Below are 21,573 nucleotides of genomic sequence, written 5' to 3'. Positions count from 1 at the left end.
TTATAAGGCTTTTTTGTACCAAAAGACCTTAAGTTAGTGAGTGATGAGATTTCAGAATCTAATATTCTAGGAGAAGTAGCAATGTGTTATTGTTATTATTGACAGATAAACAGGGAGTATGCAGAAGAGTGTTCAAGTTGGTGCTGCTAGTCATGTCGTTGTGGGGGTGGTTTGGCCTACCAGGAACATACAGAATGTCCACTTCGTAATTGAATAGGAAGACAAGCTCATGCTCATGCTCATGATAGTTACGGTTTCATTTTGTGCATGTTATACTCCCTTCCTTCTTAAAGCTGTTTGACGTTAATGTTACATACTTTGAGATGCTGGTCCTATGTTTGATTACCATTCAAAGTGTTGGTGCATGTTAAAATTAATTTGTATTACTCTCATACCAGTGAAATAGAGGTTCATGTTATCACCAAAGTTAGAGATGGATAATATTTCTTAGGCCATCTGATCCAACCCTTTATCCATGTGTGATATTTTCGTATTTCCTAGTGTTAATGGATAGTATCATCCAGACAGTTCTTTACTCAGGACTGAAGATATTTTGACGTCTACCTGAGAAAACAAAGGTTTTCCACCAGTATTTCAGAATGCTGAAGCACTGTGTCAATAACAGAGTCTTCTCAAGCTGCTCATAAAAATGGAAGAATAAAATACTTCTCCCTTAATTCTCTTCTCTCATTTTTGAATAGTTTGCTGCCCATTAAAATTAGCAAGGATCTCAATTTATGCACTAGGCATTTTTCAACAGCAGGACTAAAATGGGAAATAAAGTTCAGTAGTAGAACAGGGGTGGCATTTGGCCTAGGAGTACTATTTACAGAAAGGGAACTAGGATGTGTGTTAGTGCAGAATTAGTAGAGTATTGTACACTGCAACTATTTAACTGTTCAATTTAGTCCTTTAGTTTTAGTGGGAGCAAGTTTATCTGTCTGACCTTCTTGCTTACTTTATGGCCTCCCTGTACAGAAAATCTGTTGACTGTGGAACTGGGTACATTGACTGTAGTCTGTGGAAGAATGTGTTCATACATACAGTATGAAAGCAGGAAGGAGTAAAGAAAAAGAGATGAAGATGGAGGCAAAAAGCAAATTCCAGTTTAATAATAATAAATCATTTTTATTCTACATGCATTTATTGTGTGTTAATTAGTATATTGAAATTAACTCCATAGGTTAAGTTCCTGAATTGTTTCACATACTTGTTGAAATCCTTGTAATCAAATCTATATGTGTGGTCTATAAGAGAACTGATGCTGTCATTTGTTCTCACTACCAACAACGTTTTTTTGCTTCTGTAGTTGCTTCTAACACTTTGCTGATCTCATAAATATTTCTCAGGCCATTGATTTTTTGCTCTAACAAACAGAACAAGAACAAATCATTGAAAGAAATTAAAAACAACAGTAAAAAAAGCCCTTGTTACGAGTGGGAGGGAAAAGACAAGATCATTTCTGGTCTTGAGAAGGGAAGAAGGTAATAAATGAGTTGTCCAAAGTTATAGAGAAAGTGGAATTGCATCCAAATGACTCTTTCTTTTGTGTTTTATTTTAGGGCAGTAAGCTGTGATTTGTTGTGGTGGTTATACTCAGGTGGGCAGCTGAGTTCCACCACAGCCACTCTCTCACTTTCTGTTCCCAAAGGGAAAGGGGGAGAAAATACAATACAAGGGCTCAAGGGGAGATTGCTCAACAATCTTTTTGTCACGGGCAAAACAGATTCAGCACAGGGAGATTAGGGAGATGTATTGCCTATTATAAACAAGCTGGAGAAGTGAGAAACAAAACAAACTTCAAACACCTTCCCCCCATCCACACTCTCTACCTCCTCCTGACAAGTGGCACAGGAGGATGGGGAATGGTGGCTGTGTCCCTAATGCTTTGTCTCTGTCACTCCCTCACAGTAACATCCACCTGCTCCACTGGGGGCTCCTCCACCCATGGGGGGGCTGCAGCGTGGAGATCTGCTCCATGTGGGACCCATGGGGTGCAGGGGGACAGCCTGCTCCACCAGGGGCCTCTCCCTGCACAGGCCACAGGGGAAGTGCTGCTGCCTGCCTGGAGCACCTCCTGCCCTCCTGCTGCACTCACCTGGGGGGCTGCAGGGCAGCTTCTCACTCCTCTCTCCCAGCTGCTAATGCCCAGTGTTTTTTGTTTTTTCCCCTTTCTTAAATCTGCTCTCACAGAGGCATAAACATCACTTACTGGCTCGGTTCTGGCCAGCACTGGGTCCCTTTGGAGCTGGATGAAACCGACCCTTATCTAACATGGAACATGTTCTGGACTCTTCTCACAGAAGTCCCCTGCTACTGAAACCTTGCCAAGTAAACACAGTACATCTGTAAAAGGTATTGCCAACTTACATATATGCCACTTATTATTCTCCCATAGGGCCTGCGGATTATTTTTTCAGATGCTTCCAGGCTTATCTTCAGAATGAGTGCTTCTAGCCATGTGAGAGCTACTCTCCGGATCTATGCAGAGAGTTATGAGAAGGATCCTAGCCAACACAATAAGGAACCACAGGTAATGTAATAACATTGTATTAAGACCTGTAAAAATCAGCCATTTGTAATTGTCTGGAAGTCAGATTTCAGCAGATGCTCTTAGCCTGAAATACACTATCAGTATTGTTTTGTGAAGTGCTAAATGTAGAATACCTGAGCGCCGTGCCAAAACTGCTAAAAGTGCTCAGGAAGCATCACTAGATCTGTGCTTGGTTTGGGAAAGCTGCTTCTTGATCTTGGAAAGGAAATATCAGGGATACAATAAGAGGCTGAAGAATTTACATTAGTTAGAATGATGTGGATTGAAAGTGTAAGAGGATATTTTGAAAATAGGATGATTTGCAAAGAAGATAATTTGGAAATCATCAATTCAGTGAGGAACATTGAAGCAGAGAGCCAAAGGGTAAAAAGGAAAGAAGTGCTATGTGAATATTCATGCATTCAGTCAATCAGTCCAGACAACACTAGAAAATATCACACCCAGAGAAAGCCCATTTTTTGTATAAAATGCAGATGTTAGTGGTGTAAGTGGAATGCCAGAAAGACAGTGACATCTAAAGCACCAAATATTGCCTTAACTTTGAAGGGTATGTTGGCTTTGTTCAAGTTTTTTTAACGCTATCTTTTCACATCTATGGAATTTACTAGACTCATAAGGAGTCCTGGATTAGTCCTGGCTTTTACTATATACTGTCACTTGTGCTAGCATGACTAGACACTCATTCATGGCCTGTGGAAGAAGCACAGAGGGTGTCCTTTTTACTCTGGAAGGTTTTGCAGGCCTACTTAGTTGCATTGCAACCAGTGATAGGCTGCTCACATCTGGAAATGGTCAAGAAAAAGAATAAGCAGGTTGGGACGATGAATAAGACTGATTTACTGGGACATGAAGCAGAGCTGCAGATGTAACTGCCAAGTCGGTTCCTAGCAAGTGATTGTTAGATACTTGAATATGTGCTGTGGAAGGGTTGCCTTATACTCGTTCTGTTCCTGTACTCTTTCTCTAAGTATCCAGTGTGCCACTCTCAGACAGGATACTGGTTTAGATGCAGCCATTTTATGCTGGTGGGAATAGTAGTGAAGCTTCAGGTACCTCGAGTGCAGTTTCAGGGCTCTTGGAGAGGAGAGGGCATGTGTTCTGCATCTCAGCTTTTTCCTTGACAACTACTTGTTTTCATACAATTCCAAACAATTTCATGCATCACCTCAGCCTGTAGAACTGGATGTGCCTTGCTTCCTGTGTAGCTCCTCTGGTGTGAGGTCCATCTTCCAGATTAAGAAGCGTTAATCCAGCATTTACAGATTTTCTGTCCAAGAAAAGCTTCTATCCAAGTGCCTCCTGGCTTGAACTAGAACTTGTTGCTGTGGTCCTGTTGGCAATCACTGGACCTGACTTGTGGATTGAATTCCCAGTTTGACCTTGGACCTGTCTCATTGCCATGAGCTTGTCTGTTGATCTGGACTGTTAGTTGAACCTTGGTACAATTTCTGTGTCTGTCATGCTTGCCTGACTTGGGTAATGTGGACCTTAGCCCTGCCCTGCCAGCCTATGTTGCAGTCCCTGGCACTGAGGGAGTAGCCAGCCTTGCAACCTCCTGACAGTATCTGTCTTGTTTGCGATGCTTCCATCTCCTTCTGTCACCCCCAGCTTGACTCTTCCATAGTCTTCTTTCAGCCCTGCCATATGGGTAATTAATCTATGCCCGATTCTACCCTAGGTGCAGCTCTCTGAATCCATTGGGACATTAGGGATACTTCTTTGCAGTATACGGGCTGAAGGTTAGTTTTATCATGGGTGCTGTCAGAGCAAACTGATGACCTTCTGACAGGCTTCTGGAGAGGACAGTCCCCCTCTGCTCATAACTGCTGGAATGGAGAAGAAGAAACTTTACACATTGCATTAATGGAATGTTTTTTTTTTTTTTTTTTTTTTAATATATATTTAATTCATTTGAAGTGAGTGTATATGTAACACGCTTCCCAACTATAGCAATCACCACAGATTTTCATCCTGAATCACAAGGAACACTCAACACTCCAACCTCTGTTTTTTGTGCTTGTGGATAATTTTCCTAAGTGTGTGACAACATTCCGAGGCAGGACTAGCAGTTTTAGTACATGTTTATGTAATATCTAACACAACAGGAATGTCAAGGGCTGAGATGTCTGAGTGATAAGAGCTGCAGAATAAGTTGTAGTCCTTCAAGAGATTTTTTATTTTTTCACTCAGATTTTGTAAATGTTGTATTCTGAGTTTTTAAACTATATTTTAAAAATGTAATTAATTTTCAGGCAGGTTGTCTGGTGATCACTTACTTAGGGTATACCAGCGATTCTTTGTGATGAGAGTAAACTTAGGAAGCATGGATGCCTGAGTCTAAACAGTGTAGGGATTCCTTGTAAGGGAAAGACTTTCAGCTGTCCAAGAATTATCTTACATCATAACCAGACACTTTCCTAGGAAGACAGAAGGTTGAGAATAAGTTACAGTACAATTCAGAAGACAGATAAACCAATTAATAATATAAATTATATATCCACCTCTAAGGTTTTTCCATCTCAAACACATGTTGTGAAATAAAACAAGAGAGGGCTAAGGATGTTCAATGGAAGAATGGATAAGCATTTAGTTTGTAATAAATAAACCCCCTGTATTTTGTATATGTAGTTTTGTATTCATGAGTAGAATGCAAATGCAAATTTCACCAAACAGAAGTGTATCCCTGCTTATGGCAGTGAAGTTGGAGTTAGATGATCTGTAAGGTTCCTTCCAACCCAAGCCATTCCATGATTCTATGATAAGTGTTGTGAAATAATTTTGAACCCTAGGGGAATGTTTCACATTGTTTCTTCATCAAATTCCTACCATAAATTTAGTGAGTTTATTTTTATGTTATTAAACAATTGTCTATCAGACTTGTAAAAGTGCTTCAGTTTCCCCAGAAATTTTGCAGATCCAGAGATGGGTCTGGAGCTGCGCACATCCATGGAGTTGCTCAGGCAGGAACTAGCACCACTGGAGTGAGCTGAAATGGGCCTTGTGTGCCCATGGAAAGGGTACAGGGGAAGTCCTCAGGGGAGAAGGTCAGGACCAGTAAGCCTTATCAGGGTCCTCAGGGATTTTAGAGTCTGGTCTTCTTTTTTTCAAAACATCAAAAGTGTCTGTTACTCCTAGAAACAGAAAAAAGCCTGTACGTCTTTTTATATACATGTGCCAGAGATTTTCTGATTGTTATATTTCTGTCTGTTTATCCAAGATATTCACTAGTGTAATTGTGATAGTGATATTCACTAGTGTAGGTAATTCCAGGGGAAGAAATGGCATTATCTTGAAACTTGCTGCAGGAACTTTACTGCACAGTGAAGACAGGTAGATGTTTTAACATTTGGACAGCCTTAAGAAATACCTAGTCTTGTAGACATCCTTCTTATCTCTTGCCATGTGCAAAACGCAGGGACAGATGGTCATTTCAGATTGATTAATGCAATGAATTCTTCATCTAGTTTCCTATTGTATATAGCACAGTTCCCACTACTCCTCTTTCCTTGCTCTCTGGTTACATTGCCGCCAGCAGTGGGACATTATGAACTTCAGGGTCATAGGTTGTATCCCACAGGCATATAGAATCGTGAATATATAGAATATATTCGCTATATAGAATCATAGAACTGTAGAATCATTAAGTTTCGAAAAGACATCTAAGATGATCTAGTCCAACCTTTATCCTTGCACTGCCAAGTCCATCATTAAACCATGTCATTAAACTCTACATCTCATCTTGTCATAAAATTAAAAGGAATTATTACAGAATCACAGAACAGTTGAGGTTGGAAGGGACCTCCAAAGGTCATCAAGTACATCCTCATGTTTTTTGAAGACCTCAAGGACTCAACTGCTTTTCTAGGCAGCCTGTTCCAATACTTCACAACACTTTCAGTGAAGAAATATTTCCTAATATCCAACCTAAACCTCCCCTGGTGCAACCTAAGGTCATTTCATCTTGTCTTATCATTTGGTGCTTGGGAGAAGAGACTGATGCCCACCTCGCTATAGCCTCCTTTCAGGTAACTGTAGAGCATGATAAGGTCTCTCCCGAGCCTCTTTTTCTTCAGGCTAAACAATCCCAGCTCTCTCAGCTCCTCAGCTGCTCCTCATAAGACCTGTTCTCTAGACCCCTCACCAGCCTTGTTGCTCTTCTTTAGACATACTCCAGCACCTCGATGTCCTTCTTGTAGTGAGGGGCCCAACACTGAGCACAGTGCTCAAGGTGAGACCTCACCAGAGCCAAGTACAGAGGGATAATCACTTCTCTAGTCCTGCTGGACACACTATTTCTGATACAAGCCAGGATGCTGTTGGCCTTCTTGGCCACCTGAGCACACTGCTGGCTCATGTTCAGCTGACTATCAACAAATACCCCTGGGTCCCTTTCTGCCAGGCAGCTTTCCAGCTACTCTTTGCCCAGCCTACAGCATTGTGTGGGGTTGTTGTGCCTCAGGTGCAGGACCCAGCACTTGGCTTTGTTGAACTTCATACAGTTGGCCTCAGCCCATTGGTTCAGCCTATCCAGATCCTCCTGCAGAGCCTTCCTACCCTTAAGCAGATCAACACATGCACCTAACTTGGTGTTGTCTTCAAACTTACCGAGGGTGCACTCGATCACCTTTTTGCCTATTGAAAATTCCAGTTGATTCTACTTCTTTGGATAATCATAACTCCTGGGATACTATTCAGTTTTCATTTGACTACAGCAAACAAGCAAATTAATCAAAATTTTCAAAAATAGGATTGTGACATCAGGTTGCTAACCTCTCCCCCCCCCTCAAGTTTCAGTTGCTATTACAGATAAAAACAAAAATACAACTTCCAAGTGCTGGTATTTTTCTGTAAGAGAAAGTATCTGTGAAAGTCTTATTCAGTGTTCACTGATATGTTATCCTTAGAGTGAGTCTGTATAGTGAAACTGTTCTGAGGGTACTCAGATCCCACTAAAACTGATGTTCAAACATGGACACTTACTACTTACTCGACAAAACTTTAATTGGTGAAATCTGCTGTGGGATGTAGAGCAACATAAAAGTATTTAATATGTTTTTACAAGAACTAGGCATTTTTATTTCCCAATAATTAAGATACACAAATCTTTATATCCAACAAATAATTTAGTATGAATTAGTAGTTTCTCTTCAGCTTGACATTTGCTTTTTTTAGATCAGTAATTTAACACATTTTAGTAACTGACAGTGTCAAAAGAAAAGCAGGCTTTCCTGTGAAATTGTTATACTGTATTGTTAGAGTGGGATTAATCTCAGTTAACTGTATTCATCTAATTTAGTCTTTAGTACTCTGTCCCCAGTGAGTGAAAGCATCTCTAGAAGACAGTTCTACATATCCTTCAGTATCTAACCTTACATAGCCCCCTGTGTTAGACTGAGATAAATTGCTCCCTTTAAGTGGTTTTATCTCCACTGCCACTAGGAGGGGGTGGAAGGAGGTAACTCAGAACAGATGCTATATTTTATGGAGAGATGAATCTCACCTTTATTTTCATGTTCCAGGGAAAGTATCATCTCACTTCTCTTAAAATAAAAAACCCATGCATTAAAACTATAACCCATTAAAACTATAACTCATTTTAGGACAGTTTGCAGTTCTTTGGGTATGTGACAATCTGTTTCATGCTGTGCAACACATAAACATTTCAACTAATTGTCTCAAATAACAGTGCCATTTTATGGCCTCTTCTTTCAAGTCTGAGTTTCTTCCACCTGACTCTAAACATGTTGAATACAAACATAAGCTCAGTCTTGATTCTGAATCAGCTGGGAAGAAATAAAAATGTTTTCTGTATCAGCAGTATTTCTCAATTAATTATTTTAATTGTTTTTAGTTATAATTACACTGTACTGATTAAAGAGCGAGGGGATTTTTAAAATTAAAGAATGCGGTAGAAATCTGGCAACAGATCAAGCTTTGTGACAATTCAAGGTTTTTAGTCAATGTCAGGTTTGCCTTACTGTTCTGGGCTCTGCCCACAGTAACTGTGTTTAGGACCAGCTCTGCTGGCCAGGTGATGGAGAAGTTACATGGTTCTCTGAACTAAAACCAAACCTCTGTGAAATTGATGAGTTTTGCCCTTGTGTGGTTCTGATGTTTGAGTGTTAATTTACCATGTATATCTGATCTTAAAATTATTGTTCAAAAATCCGGCAAGCTCAAGCAGAAATCTTTTCTTGTTTTTTGTAAGTTGATTTTCATAAATCAACTAGGTGCGTGTGTCGATCTGCTTGAGGGTAGGAAAGCTCTGCAGGAGGATCTGGATAGGCTGCACCAATGGGCTGAGGTCAACTGCATGAAGTTCAACAAGGCCAAGTGCCGGGTCCTGCACCTGGGGCGCAATAACCCCAAGCAGAGCTATAGGCTGGGAGAGGAATGGTTGGAGAGCTGCCAGGCAGAGAAGGACCTGGGAGTGATGGTGGATAGTCGGCTGAATATGAGCCAGCAGTGTGCTCAGGTAGCCAAGAAGGCCAACAGCATCCTGGCTTGTATCAGAAACAGTGTGGCCAGCAGGGCTAGGGAGGTGATCGTCCCCCTGTACTTGGCTCTGGTGAGGCCGCACCTCGAGTACTGTGTTCAGTTTTGGGCCCCTCGCTACAAGAAGGACATCGAGGTGCTTGAGCGGGTGCAGAGAAGGGCGACGAAGCTGGTGAGGGGCCTGGAGAACAAGTCCTACGAGGAGCGGCTGAGGGAGCTGGGCTTGTTCAGCCTGGAGAAGAGGAGGCTCAGGGGCGACCTTATCGCTCTCTATAGGTACCTCAAGGGAGGCTGTAGCGAGGTGGGGGTTGGTCTGTTCTCCCACGTGCCTGGTGACAGGACGAGGGGGAATGGGCTTAAGTTGCACCAGGGGAGTTTTAGGTTGGATGTTAGGAAGAACTTCTTTACTGAAAGGGTTGTGAGGCATTGGAACAGGCTGCCCAGGGAAGTGGTGGAGTCACCATCCCTGGAAGTCTTCAAAAGACGTTTAGATGTAGAGCTTAGGGATATGGTTTAGTGGGGACTGCTAGCGTTAGGCCAGAGGTTGGACTCGATGATCTTGAGGTCTCTTCCAACCTAGAAATTCTGTGATTCTGTAAGAAATGCCCTTCATAAGCAAGGTGGCTATCCACAGGGTGTGATTGAAAACATTCCCATGTTTAGTATAAATTGTTTCTCTAAATGTGAATGAAATCACCCATATTTAGTACATCTGCACCATTACAATTGAATTTATTTTTCTTTGTAATTTTAAAAGTCAAATAATGGGAATTTGGGAAAACTTCTCGAAAAAAAAAAGAAACCTCTTCTGTGAACTTTTTCTCAGTTCTTATTGTGAAAGTAGGATATGATTTATGCCATAAAATCAACAAGCTTGTTAAACTTTTAGGACAGCTCAGTAGCCTTACTTATTCAGCCAAGTATAATGATTCTGTGTGCGAAATGTTAGAAGATTGTGCATGAAAAAGTTTTATATGCTTTTCTTGGTGTGTTTGTTCATATCTTCTGAATGAAGGCAAGGGGCAGACCTAGTTACCTCACATTTCATCTGATTTCTTGGGTAGACAAATTTGCAATTTGGACAGACTAGAATATTCAGTTCTAGGTGTAGAATCAGCAGTAAATAGAAATGCTTGTGATGTTTTAGCATAACCTTGTATATACATGGTATCTAGCTAACCAGTCATAGCATTGCTTGAATGTCTTTGTTCTCATTCCACTGTGACTCTTTTTCCCTCATTTGCAGTACCTATCATTTGCTTGTGGAGCAGCCATTGCTGCATAAGAAGCAAGGGTGCTGTATGAGCAACACTTGTCCGGAGTACAATTTGAAAAAAGTGTATTGTATCTTGATGATATCAAGTTGAATCTTGAATCTTGAATCTTGATGATATCAAGATTCAACTTGATATCATCAAGATTCAACTAATTGGAGAGTGCCAGAATGTGTTTGGTTTCAAAACCTGACATACTCTGAAGTACTGTTTAGGATGCTTGAACTTGTGACTTTTGTTTGGCACAATTTTTGCACCATGGGGCCACTTTAATGACTTATGCTCAAGTGAGGCTTTCTTCATACCTCATTGTGCTTCAATTCTATCTATGTCTCCACGACTCTCAGACTAAGAGCTGATTTTCAGGTCTCATGGCCTGTAAGTGTTTACTTTCCACCCTCAGAGCTTCTGTAAGAGCATTCTTGTAACTAGAGAGAAGCAAGGCTCATAAGGGCCTTTTGTTCCAATTCATGTGTGGGCCAAACAGTAGCTATTAATGAATGTAAGGGTCACCCAAATGTTATTTTAGTAGCATCTTCATACAATTAATTGGTTAATACTTTCCACCTTGGAACAAATAAAGCATAGCCAACTGCTTGATCAACAACATAAAAGTCCAAGGGAAAGTAGTAAAACATGCTAGTGATTAGAAGTCCAAAGTCATGGGTAAGTGTGAATAGCTGTGGTCACTGCCTGCTCTATGATCAGTTCAAGGAAATTGGCAGGAGCAGCTTTATGATCACCTGGGAATTAAGGAATGGTTACTCCATTTCCATGACTAGTTCAGTTCCTCCTACAAGCCAGTATCAACAGGAATAAAAATCAGGAGTGATTAATGGTAAATGACTATCAAGTTCTGTGCAAAAGTACATTAAAAGCAATTTGCTGTCAGCATTTTAAAATCACAGTTTATAATTATGATGGCATCTGGTTCTATGCGGGCTAAAACCAAGTATTTAAAACAATGCCCAACACTTTTCTAAAATGTGAATGCTCACCTTAAAATGGAATAACAGTCTGTTGCTGCTTCTTATCACTGGTGATGCACTACATCACTGTACATTAGAAGGCTGCTTTCTAGCTACCTTGGAACATATTCTTAAAAAAGATGATTTCGTGGGCTGTCATCAGTCAAATAGGCATTCAACTAACAATTTCTGGAGTTTTATTGCTTTATAATAAACAACAAACTTCTTTATGTAAAGTCTTGGACCTTTATGCATTGGAATAGTTCTTTGTATAAATTTAATAGAGTTAATAGCTATGCTAAATCAAACACAGATGAAAAATCTAGAGATGAATAGATGAATGGGCGCAAAGAATTAAAATATGAGGTTTTTGACCTTTAAATTCATTTATAGCTTTGCTTTACAGATCAACTAGTTGTTCCCGATTTATGGATCCCAACAGATGGTTAATATCTACTTGTCCTTTTTCTAGCCACCTGGATACATTATTGAACTTGGATAAAATCCAAACAGGAAGATTCATATACAAAGACCAAAAATGAAATGACTCATTGTGCAGAATTGCTTTCAGTTGTTTTATTCGTGAAAACAGTGTTCTCTCCAACAACATGATTTTGCTGTTGTTGCAGGGTAAACGTCTCGGAAGGAGTGTAGTGAATAATTTGGATTGTTCTATGTATTAACTAACCAGCTTTGTTTACAGTATGTTATTATTCATTACTTGAATTGCAATAGAAATAAATAGGTGTTGTCATACATCCATTCAGTCCATATGAAGTACTCCTTAACTGGGATACAGTGAATCACAAATGCTACAATTACTATAGACAGAGTCTGTTGAATTAGGTGCAAGTTACCTAAAGAATCAGTAGATTAACAGCAACCACACAGTGATTTTGGAGCAAGAGTTGTTTCATTGTGCTTTGTCCAAAAAGACATGCCAACTAAAAAAGTCATTGACATAAAAAGTTTCTTCACCATCAAAGACTGAATTTCTGAAAAAATTTTTGAATAGCAAATAGGAGAGGAAAACAGAAACTCATTTTCAGGTGGACCTTTGTAAGGACCTATATAAAAAAATTGGGATTATGTATGATTATATATATGTGGTGATTGTATAAAGGGATTGTTTATCACTCAGAAACCTAAGTTTGTCTCAGAGCATGGAACTGGAATCAATAACGTGGAAGCCCTTTTGCTCAATATTATTTAACAGAGATAAATTGAAAAGTTTCTATATGGTTCTATCAAAATGTTCTTAACAACGCCTTTGCACAAGTGCAGTTTACTAGAGAGTTATTGCCTCTTCATTTATTTTTGAAGCATTGGGTCTTTTAACATGCCTCTGGTTGGCTATTAAATGTACAGTATGGGTCAAAGAGTTCATATAAAGTTTTGCTTTTACTGTTCATAGATTTTCTTTGAAGGAATGTGGGAAGTGGAGATTTCTATCAGTTTGATCAAAATTCTTTGTGTATGCTATTCAAATAATTTAACGTCAAGTTCTGCCTAAAGCTTTAGAGTGAACAACATTCACTCTAAGTTGGAACTAGAAGGGGTAGTTTGTTTTCATGTTATCTTGGAAAAATAAATCATGTGATAGTAATAATAAAATATTTCCTGAATCAAGGAAATGAGTTCATTAAACCTAAGCTTCAATCTGAGCTCTTTGGATATGCTAGAAAAGAACCGATCTGTTGCAAACATACATATTTCCAAGCACCACTCAGGATACGTTTTCCTCCTGTCTTTTTCATGCCTCATGCATGCCCTCCTCTACTGCCCGGGGCAGAACAGCTGGCCTCTTGGCCCTTTCTGTTGCTTTATTTGAGTTAGCAAGCAGTAATTAGTAGTCAGTAGAAGTAGTTAGTTAGAGATGGCAGTTCCCTTTTCCCATATCACATGTAGCTTCATTGTAATGAGATGACCACGACCAGTGCTGTGGATGTTAGAGACCCAGTCAGCCTGTTCCATGATTAACCAGGTTATCCACATTGCTTAGATCTTCTAAGAATGGTGGCTGTAGCATAAACTTTTCCAAATAATTCTGCTTTTTTTGGAATACAAGACCCAACAGCTATCTGTCCACCAGGCAGGCATTCTGAGATGAGCTGTGTATTTACCCCATATGCAGGATATACAATATGGTGCCAGGCTATGTGGTTAATGCTGAGTGCTTGCTAATGCTGAGCTCACTTTGCAGCTGTTTTAGTCCATTCCATATGTCTCTTCCGTCACTTAAGTGTTGCTTTGTAAGCATATTGGTTTGATTTTCAAAATACATTACAGCCAAAGGAAAAGATCCTTCTGGCAAGTAAGGCCATCAAAACATGTTTGGGGGATTCCCCACTCTCTTCTGCCTTTCTTTTTCTCTTCCCTAAGTTCAAGTAAGACTGATTTTGCTGTCCCAGGTTGAAAAGGGGTAACAGCAGCTGTAAGCAGTCACATGAAACAAGGCAAATGACATGGGAGCAGGGACAGGTAAAAAAGGAAGGTTTTATTTCATAATTCCTCTGTGTCCTTGTTCTTGGACTTAGAGTTATTTCAGTTACCCTGATCTCTGAGCTGTCTTCTGTATAATGTGTAAATGATGAGAAGGACTTAGAATGAATTTAAGTGTTATGAGTAAAAAGGATTCCTATGAAGCTTCAAGGTTTACCATAATTTATAAAACAATAACAGCAACACCTAGCAAGAACAGCTTTTGGTGACTTCAAAAAAATCTGCAAGCACGTTTTTCTGAATGCTACCTTGAGGAATTAGAAAACTACTTTAATTGATATCAAATCTGATAGACAAGCAGCTGAAGAGGTAGAATTTTGGATTTGACAGCAGTTTTTAGAAAGGGAGAATGCAAAGATGGAAAACACTTGGCACATCTGCTATCTTGGCAGAGCTCCAAATGTTAAACTATAGCCCTTCTTTGATGACTTCATACTGTACTGACTTGTTTAAATCTCTTTAATTTTGAGGCATTAAAAATTGTTCCAGGAAAGTGAATTCTTTTTGTGCCAGTTCTGCTTAGAAATCTGTAGCAAGGCATGAGCATTTGTTTTGAAATAATTACTGTCCAGAGTGTCCTTTTGGTTATTAGTAATTCAGGTGCCTAAATGCTTATACATGTATACCATGTAATAGTCACACAAGGATTAGCTGATTGATGCTGGATCTTTGCCTCCAACAGGGCATTCTTTTAATGAGTGGCTAATTCAAGTGGCTTTCCATTATCTTTCTCTGTGGTCCCAGAATATAAGGAACAAATGGGATAGTGCTTCATGTTTTACAAATGCCAATATGTAAACAAATAACTCTACCCCATGTTTTTATTATTACACCTTGCTTATTTGCTTGGGTACATTTAAAGCTGAGAGAGCCCAAAACAATGCTGATGGACATGATGCTGTGTGCAAAATGCAGATCAATGCAGGAAGAGAAGACATAGCAAAAATTTGAGAACCATCAAAGAGAGTTGTAGTTACTTGTGTTCATTAAAATGCTTTGGGTCCTGCTGAGATTATTACCATTCTCTGAGCATTTTCTGCTTTATTTTTCACAGATAGGTTCTGCAGAATTCTTTTAACTGATACAACTGCTCAGGCAACTTGTTTTTGAGACTTGTAGTGGATTGACAAATGTGATTTTAAGACCTTACGGAAAATGTCCATGCCTAGACTATGTAAAACTCATCTATATGTGGTTTTCCCTAGCAAGACTGAAATTCAGCACAGACTAAGCAAGAGACTTGAGAGAAAAGACTTGTGAGCTTTCCAGGCAAAGTCTGAACAGATTATGAATTTGGCATCAGAACTGCATGATTTTTTGATGAAAGTTGGCAAGTTGTAACATGTGCTACAAAGGTTTTAACAAGGTGTTTCTTGATGCTTGACTACACTGAGAAATTTTTTTGTCTAAAGCCAAAGTCCAGGCACCTGCTGACCTTTTAGCATGCAATCAGGTACACTTCAGCCCTGCCTGAGCTTTTAATAAACTAGCTGCATCATGGGACAAATCTTATCTAGTTTGACTACGAGAAAGGTAGTTGAACAGAATTTTTTTACAAGGTCACAGAGAGCTAAAATACTGCATCAGCCAAGCAGGAATAACACACCTCACACAGTCCTGCTGCTGCCTATTCCCATGCAAAATGCTTTGAATAATGTTTTGCCTTACGTTAGATAGCTGCATGTTTGAAGCATTTTCTCATATGAATAATTATCCGTAATTATCCTAGTTACTTTTTTTAAGAGGCATAACTTCTATTTGTTCTTACAAAACAAAAATTTTTTTAATTTTTTTTATTTTTTTTCTGATTAAAGTCACTAGTTCTGCTAATTTACAGTTCTCTTCTTAAATATTACATAGAGGATGACATGAGGATGACATTTTATACCTTACAAATAGTTTATAAAGAATAAATATGTTCTAAACTTAGAGAGTGATTGCAATTGCAAGTTGACCTGATAACAGAAAGGTTTTAGAACTTCTCAAGTAAAATGAGCATTTGGAAAGTATTTTAAAATCAAGATCTCTTTAAGATAGTACCTTTAAGAAGTCTTTATAGGTTAATATTAACTATAAATGACTGCTGTCTGAGATTTATATTTTGCAACTGAAATGTAAACTGGTTATTGCAGAGATAAGGAGTTTTTAAAAGGCATATACAGCTCTTCTTCCTTGTTCTGCTCTGCTTTTGGTATTCCAAAAAGAATGCACTTTTTTAACATCTGCAGGATGAAGAAAGTGTAGCTAAATTAAGTATGAGAGGACAAAACTAAAATAGGCTTTTCTCTTTTGACAAGTGTGATATAAGAAACAGAATATTTTAATGGTAATTGGAACCACTTGGCAAAACAACAGCAGCTAAAATGTTTATGTAAATGGGTGTCACATAAACTGATTTGATTTTTTTTTTTTTTTTTTTTTGTTCAAAGCACTGGGTAGAGCTTTGTTTTTCTTCTTGTTTCTTCAGAGTGAATTAGTTGATTGAGACGTGAGAGTCAAGTAAAGCTAGTTCAGTAGGTTTTTTTGTTAAATTTTCCCATGCTTTTTAGTATAGATATGGAAGAAGGTTCTCAGGAGAGTGCCAGAGTGTTCAGATGCTTCATTCTTTCAGTTTTCCTTAATTCATGGTGCAGGAAAGAAGGAATAACATGATCCAGACCCTATACGTTGGCACATTTTACTATTTATTTCTGCATGATTTGTCCACGAGGCGAATTCATGCTCCATGTGTTAAACTGTCTAAGCAAGTTTGAGTTTAATGGGCTTGTATACTGTTTAATAATTTTTCAGTTGATAGATATCTACAAATGTGGAGGTTGTTGAATAATAACGTCAGACCACTCACACTTGTACACAAATAAGTTTGATCATCAACTCTCTTGATAATGGCATGGTTGGTGTTGTATCATGACTCTGCCTGCTCAGTTAGTTTGTCTCCCCACTACCATTTAACCATCTGATCATTTGCATCAATAAAGCAAATCATACTATCAGAAACTGTTAGGTGAAAAACTGATTTAAAGAATTAATTATATTAAGCTTGTAAAAAGATATCTGTTAAGCTCTTCAGAGCCACAGATTTGATTTGATTTTTAAACCTGAACGTAGTTTATTTGAGACAGGGGAAAAATGATTTTTGAGGGTCAGAAAATTAAAATCCTAGTTCAGCAATAAAATGTATTATTCTCTTAAAATATGTTTTTGTACAAAACTCAGCTCTGCCAAAACTCAGCTCTTTAACTTTCCATACCATATAATTAACTGAGAGAAGATTCAGTTGTCATTTGAAAAATTGTATTTTACTTGGTTTTCATATTGTACTATCACAGCTGTTATCTGCACTTACTCATATGGGCAGTTTCATACATAAAGCCATTTAGTAAGGTCAGTAGCCTGAAACTTGAGAGTTCATGCTGCTTCTGTGGCTTTTATCCTGTTTAATACATCACTCGTCAGAACAGAAATAATTCAACATATGTTATTTCTAAACTGTTTTGTACAGCAGATTTCAGAAGAGCTCCAAGATTCCTGTCACACTGAGACATTGCCATTTTGGTATATATACTGGTTTCTCTTTTATGCGTCTCTTAGGTATTTACAGTGTAACACTTCACTAAATGACATGATATTGTGGTGTATCAAGTACAACACAGAGTAAATGCATAAGGTTTTTTGTTATAATTGCACTTAATAATTTACTATTATATAATGTTACAGTAAAGAGGGGAATGCATAAATACAAGTTGTCTCTTGATATTTCTTCTCTATGTAATCCATTGCATTTCTTCCTCTTCAGGCTGTGCTGAGTCCTCTTATAGCAATCGCACTGAAAATATCTCAGATTCATGAGAGGACAGGGCGAAAGGGACCCACTGTCATCACCTGAAGCCACAGAGGATTGTTAAACCAGGGCCAAAGGAGGAACAGCAAGGAAGAGACGGGACCTTGCTGAAACATTTTAGCTGTTTGTGCCTTGTATGATTTTAAAACTTTTTGTGGGGATAGAGGGAGGTGGGAAGAAAAATTCAATATGATATTGAGCATATTCAGTTGCATCGATCTCCAAAGACAGTCGTGTATTGACTTCTTTGTTTTACCTGCAATATCTTTATTTCAGATAGCAATATAACCACAGAAAAGGCCTTAACTCTCAAATGTTGCCGGCAATGTTACAGAAAAGACAAACTGCTTATTTTTGAATGCTATTGTAAAGGTTGGGGGAATTTCAGTTAAGGAGAGAGGAGGAGAGGTTGCAAAGCACAGACATGTTTGGTGAATATTGTTTGTGAACCTTGTCACCTTATGGTTGCTTTATGGAGACATACAAAGCAAGTCTGGGGCTTAAGAGCTTTATATTAAACTTTGCAAAGGGTGTGTTTACTAACCTGACACCACTTCTCCTCACCAGTCTCTCCCATTGCTCACAAATACACGCTGGCAGCAGTGCTGTGTACACACTTGCACATGCTCCTAAAGAAAGGGTCATCCTATATATTTTTTTACCCTTCTTTTAAAGCATATCAATGTGACCTGTGCCTTTACATCCTCCTGAATTTTGAGACTCTTTTTTTACCTCCAGAGGGAGGCAGTTGTGCTATGGAAGCTGATTGTGTCCTTCCAGCAATATGTTGGGTGTGGAATTTTGGCTGTCTTTTGCAGTATTCCTCATGTCAGCAGATGATATTGGTGCTTACTGTTTTTGAAAGGTAAACATTGAAAGTTCAGCAGTTTTTCATGAAGAAGTTATTACAGAAGTTTTTTAAGTCTTTGGAGCAGTGACATTCTACTTACCACAAAGTGGTAAGTCAGTTGTGTAGTGAAGAGGAAATGAAAACAAACACTAATGAATTAAATAGAAATAACTTGTTTGATACACCAGCTGGACTCAGCTTTTGTTAGATTCTGTGTTCCAGTGGATTATGAAATAAAATGTTGGGGAGCACAAAGAGAGAAGAGATGACCTGGCATAAATCTGAGAAGGACACTGGGGATACAGACATCAGCATTTTTCTGCTTGTGAAGTGATATGGCAGTTCTAGCTACAGTACTGTGCTCTGAATAAGAACACAAACACTTTATGCATGTGACTTGTTTGAAAGCTTTGCTTCCTTGGGAACAGTGTGGTCACTTGTATCATTTGTCAAGGTGGCTTTGTGCAACTTGCCTCTTTGCAGTGTGTTTCAATTCATTGTGGTTGTCAAATTTTAGTGCAATTTATATGACATTGCAGCAAATGAAATTGTTTTGATTTCTTTCAACACTTCTGTCAAAAAATTTCTATGACACTGAGTACACAATAAAGAGGTATGCTGTATTTCTGTCTTAATATGCAATTGTTAACAAGACACACTGCACTTTCAAGCATCCTAATAAAACTGTCTTTAATACAAATATGCTATCTACTTAATTGACTCTAAACAGATGAGGCACTCATGTTTTCACAAAGCATCTCACCTTACTATTAAGTGTTCCGGTAAGCCAAAAGAAATTGTAAGGCTTCAGTTCTTTTTCTACAGACCTTTTTTTGGAGAAGACCATGGCATTCTCACATACTTTGGACATCTTTTGAATGTAAGAATCGTCATCTTTAGAGAAGAATTGTTTAACTATTCTTTCAGTTTTCCTATAAATCAAAATCCTCTAGGTGTGGGCTAGTGAGTTCCTAACTGTAGTGTATTACAGGTGGTCAAGCATAGACATACTCAAGATTATGACACTTAAATTCAAATTACTGTGCTGTGTGGATGGATGTTCTGACAGGGACAGTCCAAGAACTTCTAAAATCTCTTACATGTTCTCTGAAAATGTAATCATTTTTGATCACATGGTGGTCTGATCATACTTATGCTTTTATCAGAAAGTTACTGGAGCACTAGCTGCAGTAGATGGCAGTCTGCTTTTGTGAAGGCTGCCTTTGTGAACAAAGGGTATGTTTCAAAAGTTCAGTACTGACTTTGTTCTGAAACAGTTTTGCCTCAGTACTGAAATGGAGAAAAAGACTGTGTGTGACTTGGAATAACTGTTGAGCAAAACCAGCCTAACCCCAAATCCACTCACCGCCCCTTTTTAATGATGATTGGCAATGTTGATAAAATGTAACAAATTGCTTTTCTGGGCAAGAAGATGCATAAAACTTTGTAAGGCTGAAGTACAGTGTATATCTTTAATGTCTCTGGGGAAGGACTGTAGCCATTATCTCAAAGTGTGCTGTGTTTGCTCAGGTCTTTTACTTATTCATGTAAGAGATGAATGGTTGGATGTTGTTATGAGGAAAAGGAGCAACATACATGTGTTTATACAAAGATGCAAGGCTCCTAAAACGGTATACATGTATAAATCTAGTAGAAAGAAAACTATTATTAATAATATCTGCCTTATCACAGTGTCTGAGGTTTTTGATGGAGACCTAGACCCCTCTGTTGCTATTATTGAATTAGCAGTTTTATCAGGTCTGGAAATTGCAAGGTTCCCATGTTGTTTGACTGTGATTGTGTTAGCACTGACGTACAGTAATTCAGTCTTCAAAAACAAGATTTTTTCTGTATCCATTGATAGGAAGATATACTGGCAACACAATAGAGAGGGAGGAGTTCACAGACATCAGTGAGAAAAACTATTTCAAGGTATATTAGTAGAGGGCTAACCAAGATGGGGCTTGGGTGGGTCCCATGAATAAAGAGGCAGCAGGTAGAAGGAGAGGACTAAGAAAGCACAGATTGCTGGATTCTACTGAAAACAGAGAGATGATGAAAAATGCTAATAGCACAACAATGGGCTTGAGGGATGGAAAGAGAGAGAAAGGAAATAGATACAAGGGAGCATAATTTAAGAATTATATAATAATATACAATATTAAAGAAAATTGTCTGTAATCTCATCCATTTATTGACAGTGTATTGTAGTAATTACTGTCATGATCTATGATAAATAGTCTACAGGGGGGGGAAATAAAGCCAACCTTGGAACAGTATAAAATGGTGGCTGACATAACTTTAACAGTTTACAAATCACAATAGCTAAGAATGAATTACTGAAAGCAATAGGAGAGTGTAGTGCACATGTGACTGGAAGCAACAGATTGTTTCGAGCAGTTTCAAGGGATGAGCACGGTCGTAGCTGTTTGCTGTACATACTACTAGCATCTGCTCTTCAGCATCATGTGGTATGAGCTAAGTCATAAAATACAAGCAGATTTACTACCTAGCACGGCTGAATGGTTGTTGCATTTTCCCTTGGGAGCAATGTAAAAGTTAGTGGCAGGATGAAAAGCACGTGGTGTTCAGAGACAACTTGGATGGCAGCAGTGCTCATTAGACTCACAGAATCATTGAGGTTGGTAGGGACTATCAAGTCCATCAGAACTAGGATCACCCACTCCACCCCTTGGCTCAGCACAAGGCCAGGAGGAGCAGGTTGCCCAGAGCTGTGTCCAGTCCAGTGTTGACTGTCTCCAAAGGAGGAGACTCCACAACCTCTCTTGGCAACCTGTTCAAGTGTTTGACCACTGCCACAGTAAAACAGGCAAACAGAAACTTTCTTGACTGTTGTGATGGAGTTCTGTGTGTTTTAATTTGTGACTATTGCTTCATGCTGTCACCAGGCATCACTGAGAAGAGCCCCATTTTCTTCGTCTCCCATCAGGTACTTATAAATATTGACAAGATCCCCCTAAACTTTTTCCAGGCTGAACACTCCCAGCTCCCTCAGTCTCTCTTCATAAGACAAATGCTCCAATCTCTTAATGATATTTGTGGCCTTTTTGCTGGATATACTCCAGTAC

At 38.8% G+C, this 21,573-nt stretch overlaps 1 protein-coding gene across 1 annotated transcript in view; it reads left to right on the top strand.

The window, feature by feature from the left end:
• The window catches only part of PGM5 (phosphoglucomutase 5), an 83,659-nt gene extending 64,475 nt beyond the window's left edge, over positions 1-19,184 (top strand). Inside the window, exons 10-11 of the mRNA XM_084305622.1 lie at positions 2,399-2,533; positions 17,590-19,184. Coding sequence (XP_084161748.1) covers positions 2,399-2,533; positions 17,590-17,679 — 225 coding nt within the window. The 3' untranslated portion in view covers positions 17,680-19,184. The remainder of the gene's footprint in view (positions 1-2,398; positions 2,534-17,589) is intronic.
• The last annotated feature ends 2,389 nt before the right edge of the window (positions 19,185-21,573 follow it).

Source organism: Netta rufina (genome assembly GCF_964035555.1).
Source record: "Netta rufina genome assembly, chromosome: Z".
In the NCBI taxonomy this organism is placed as follows: Eukaryota; Metazoa; Chordata; class Aves; order Anseriformes; family Anatidae; genus Netta; species Netta rufina.
Note: the sequence above shows the minus strand (reverse complement) of the source record. Positions and strands in the feature narration are given on the sequence as shown.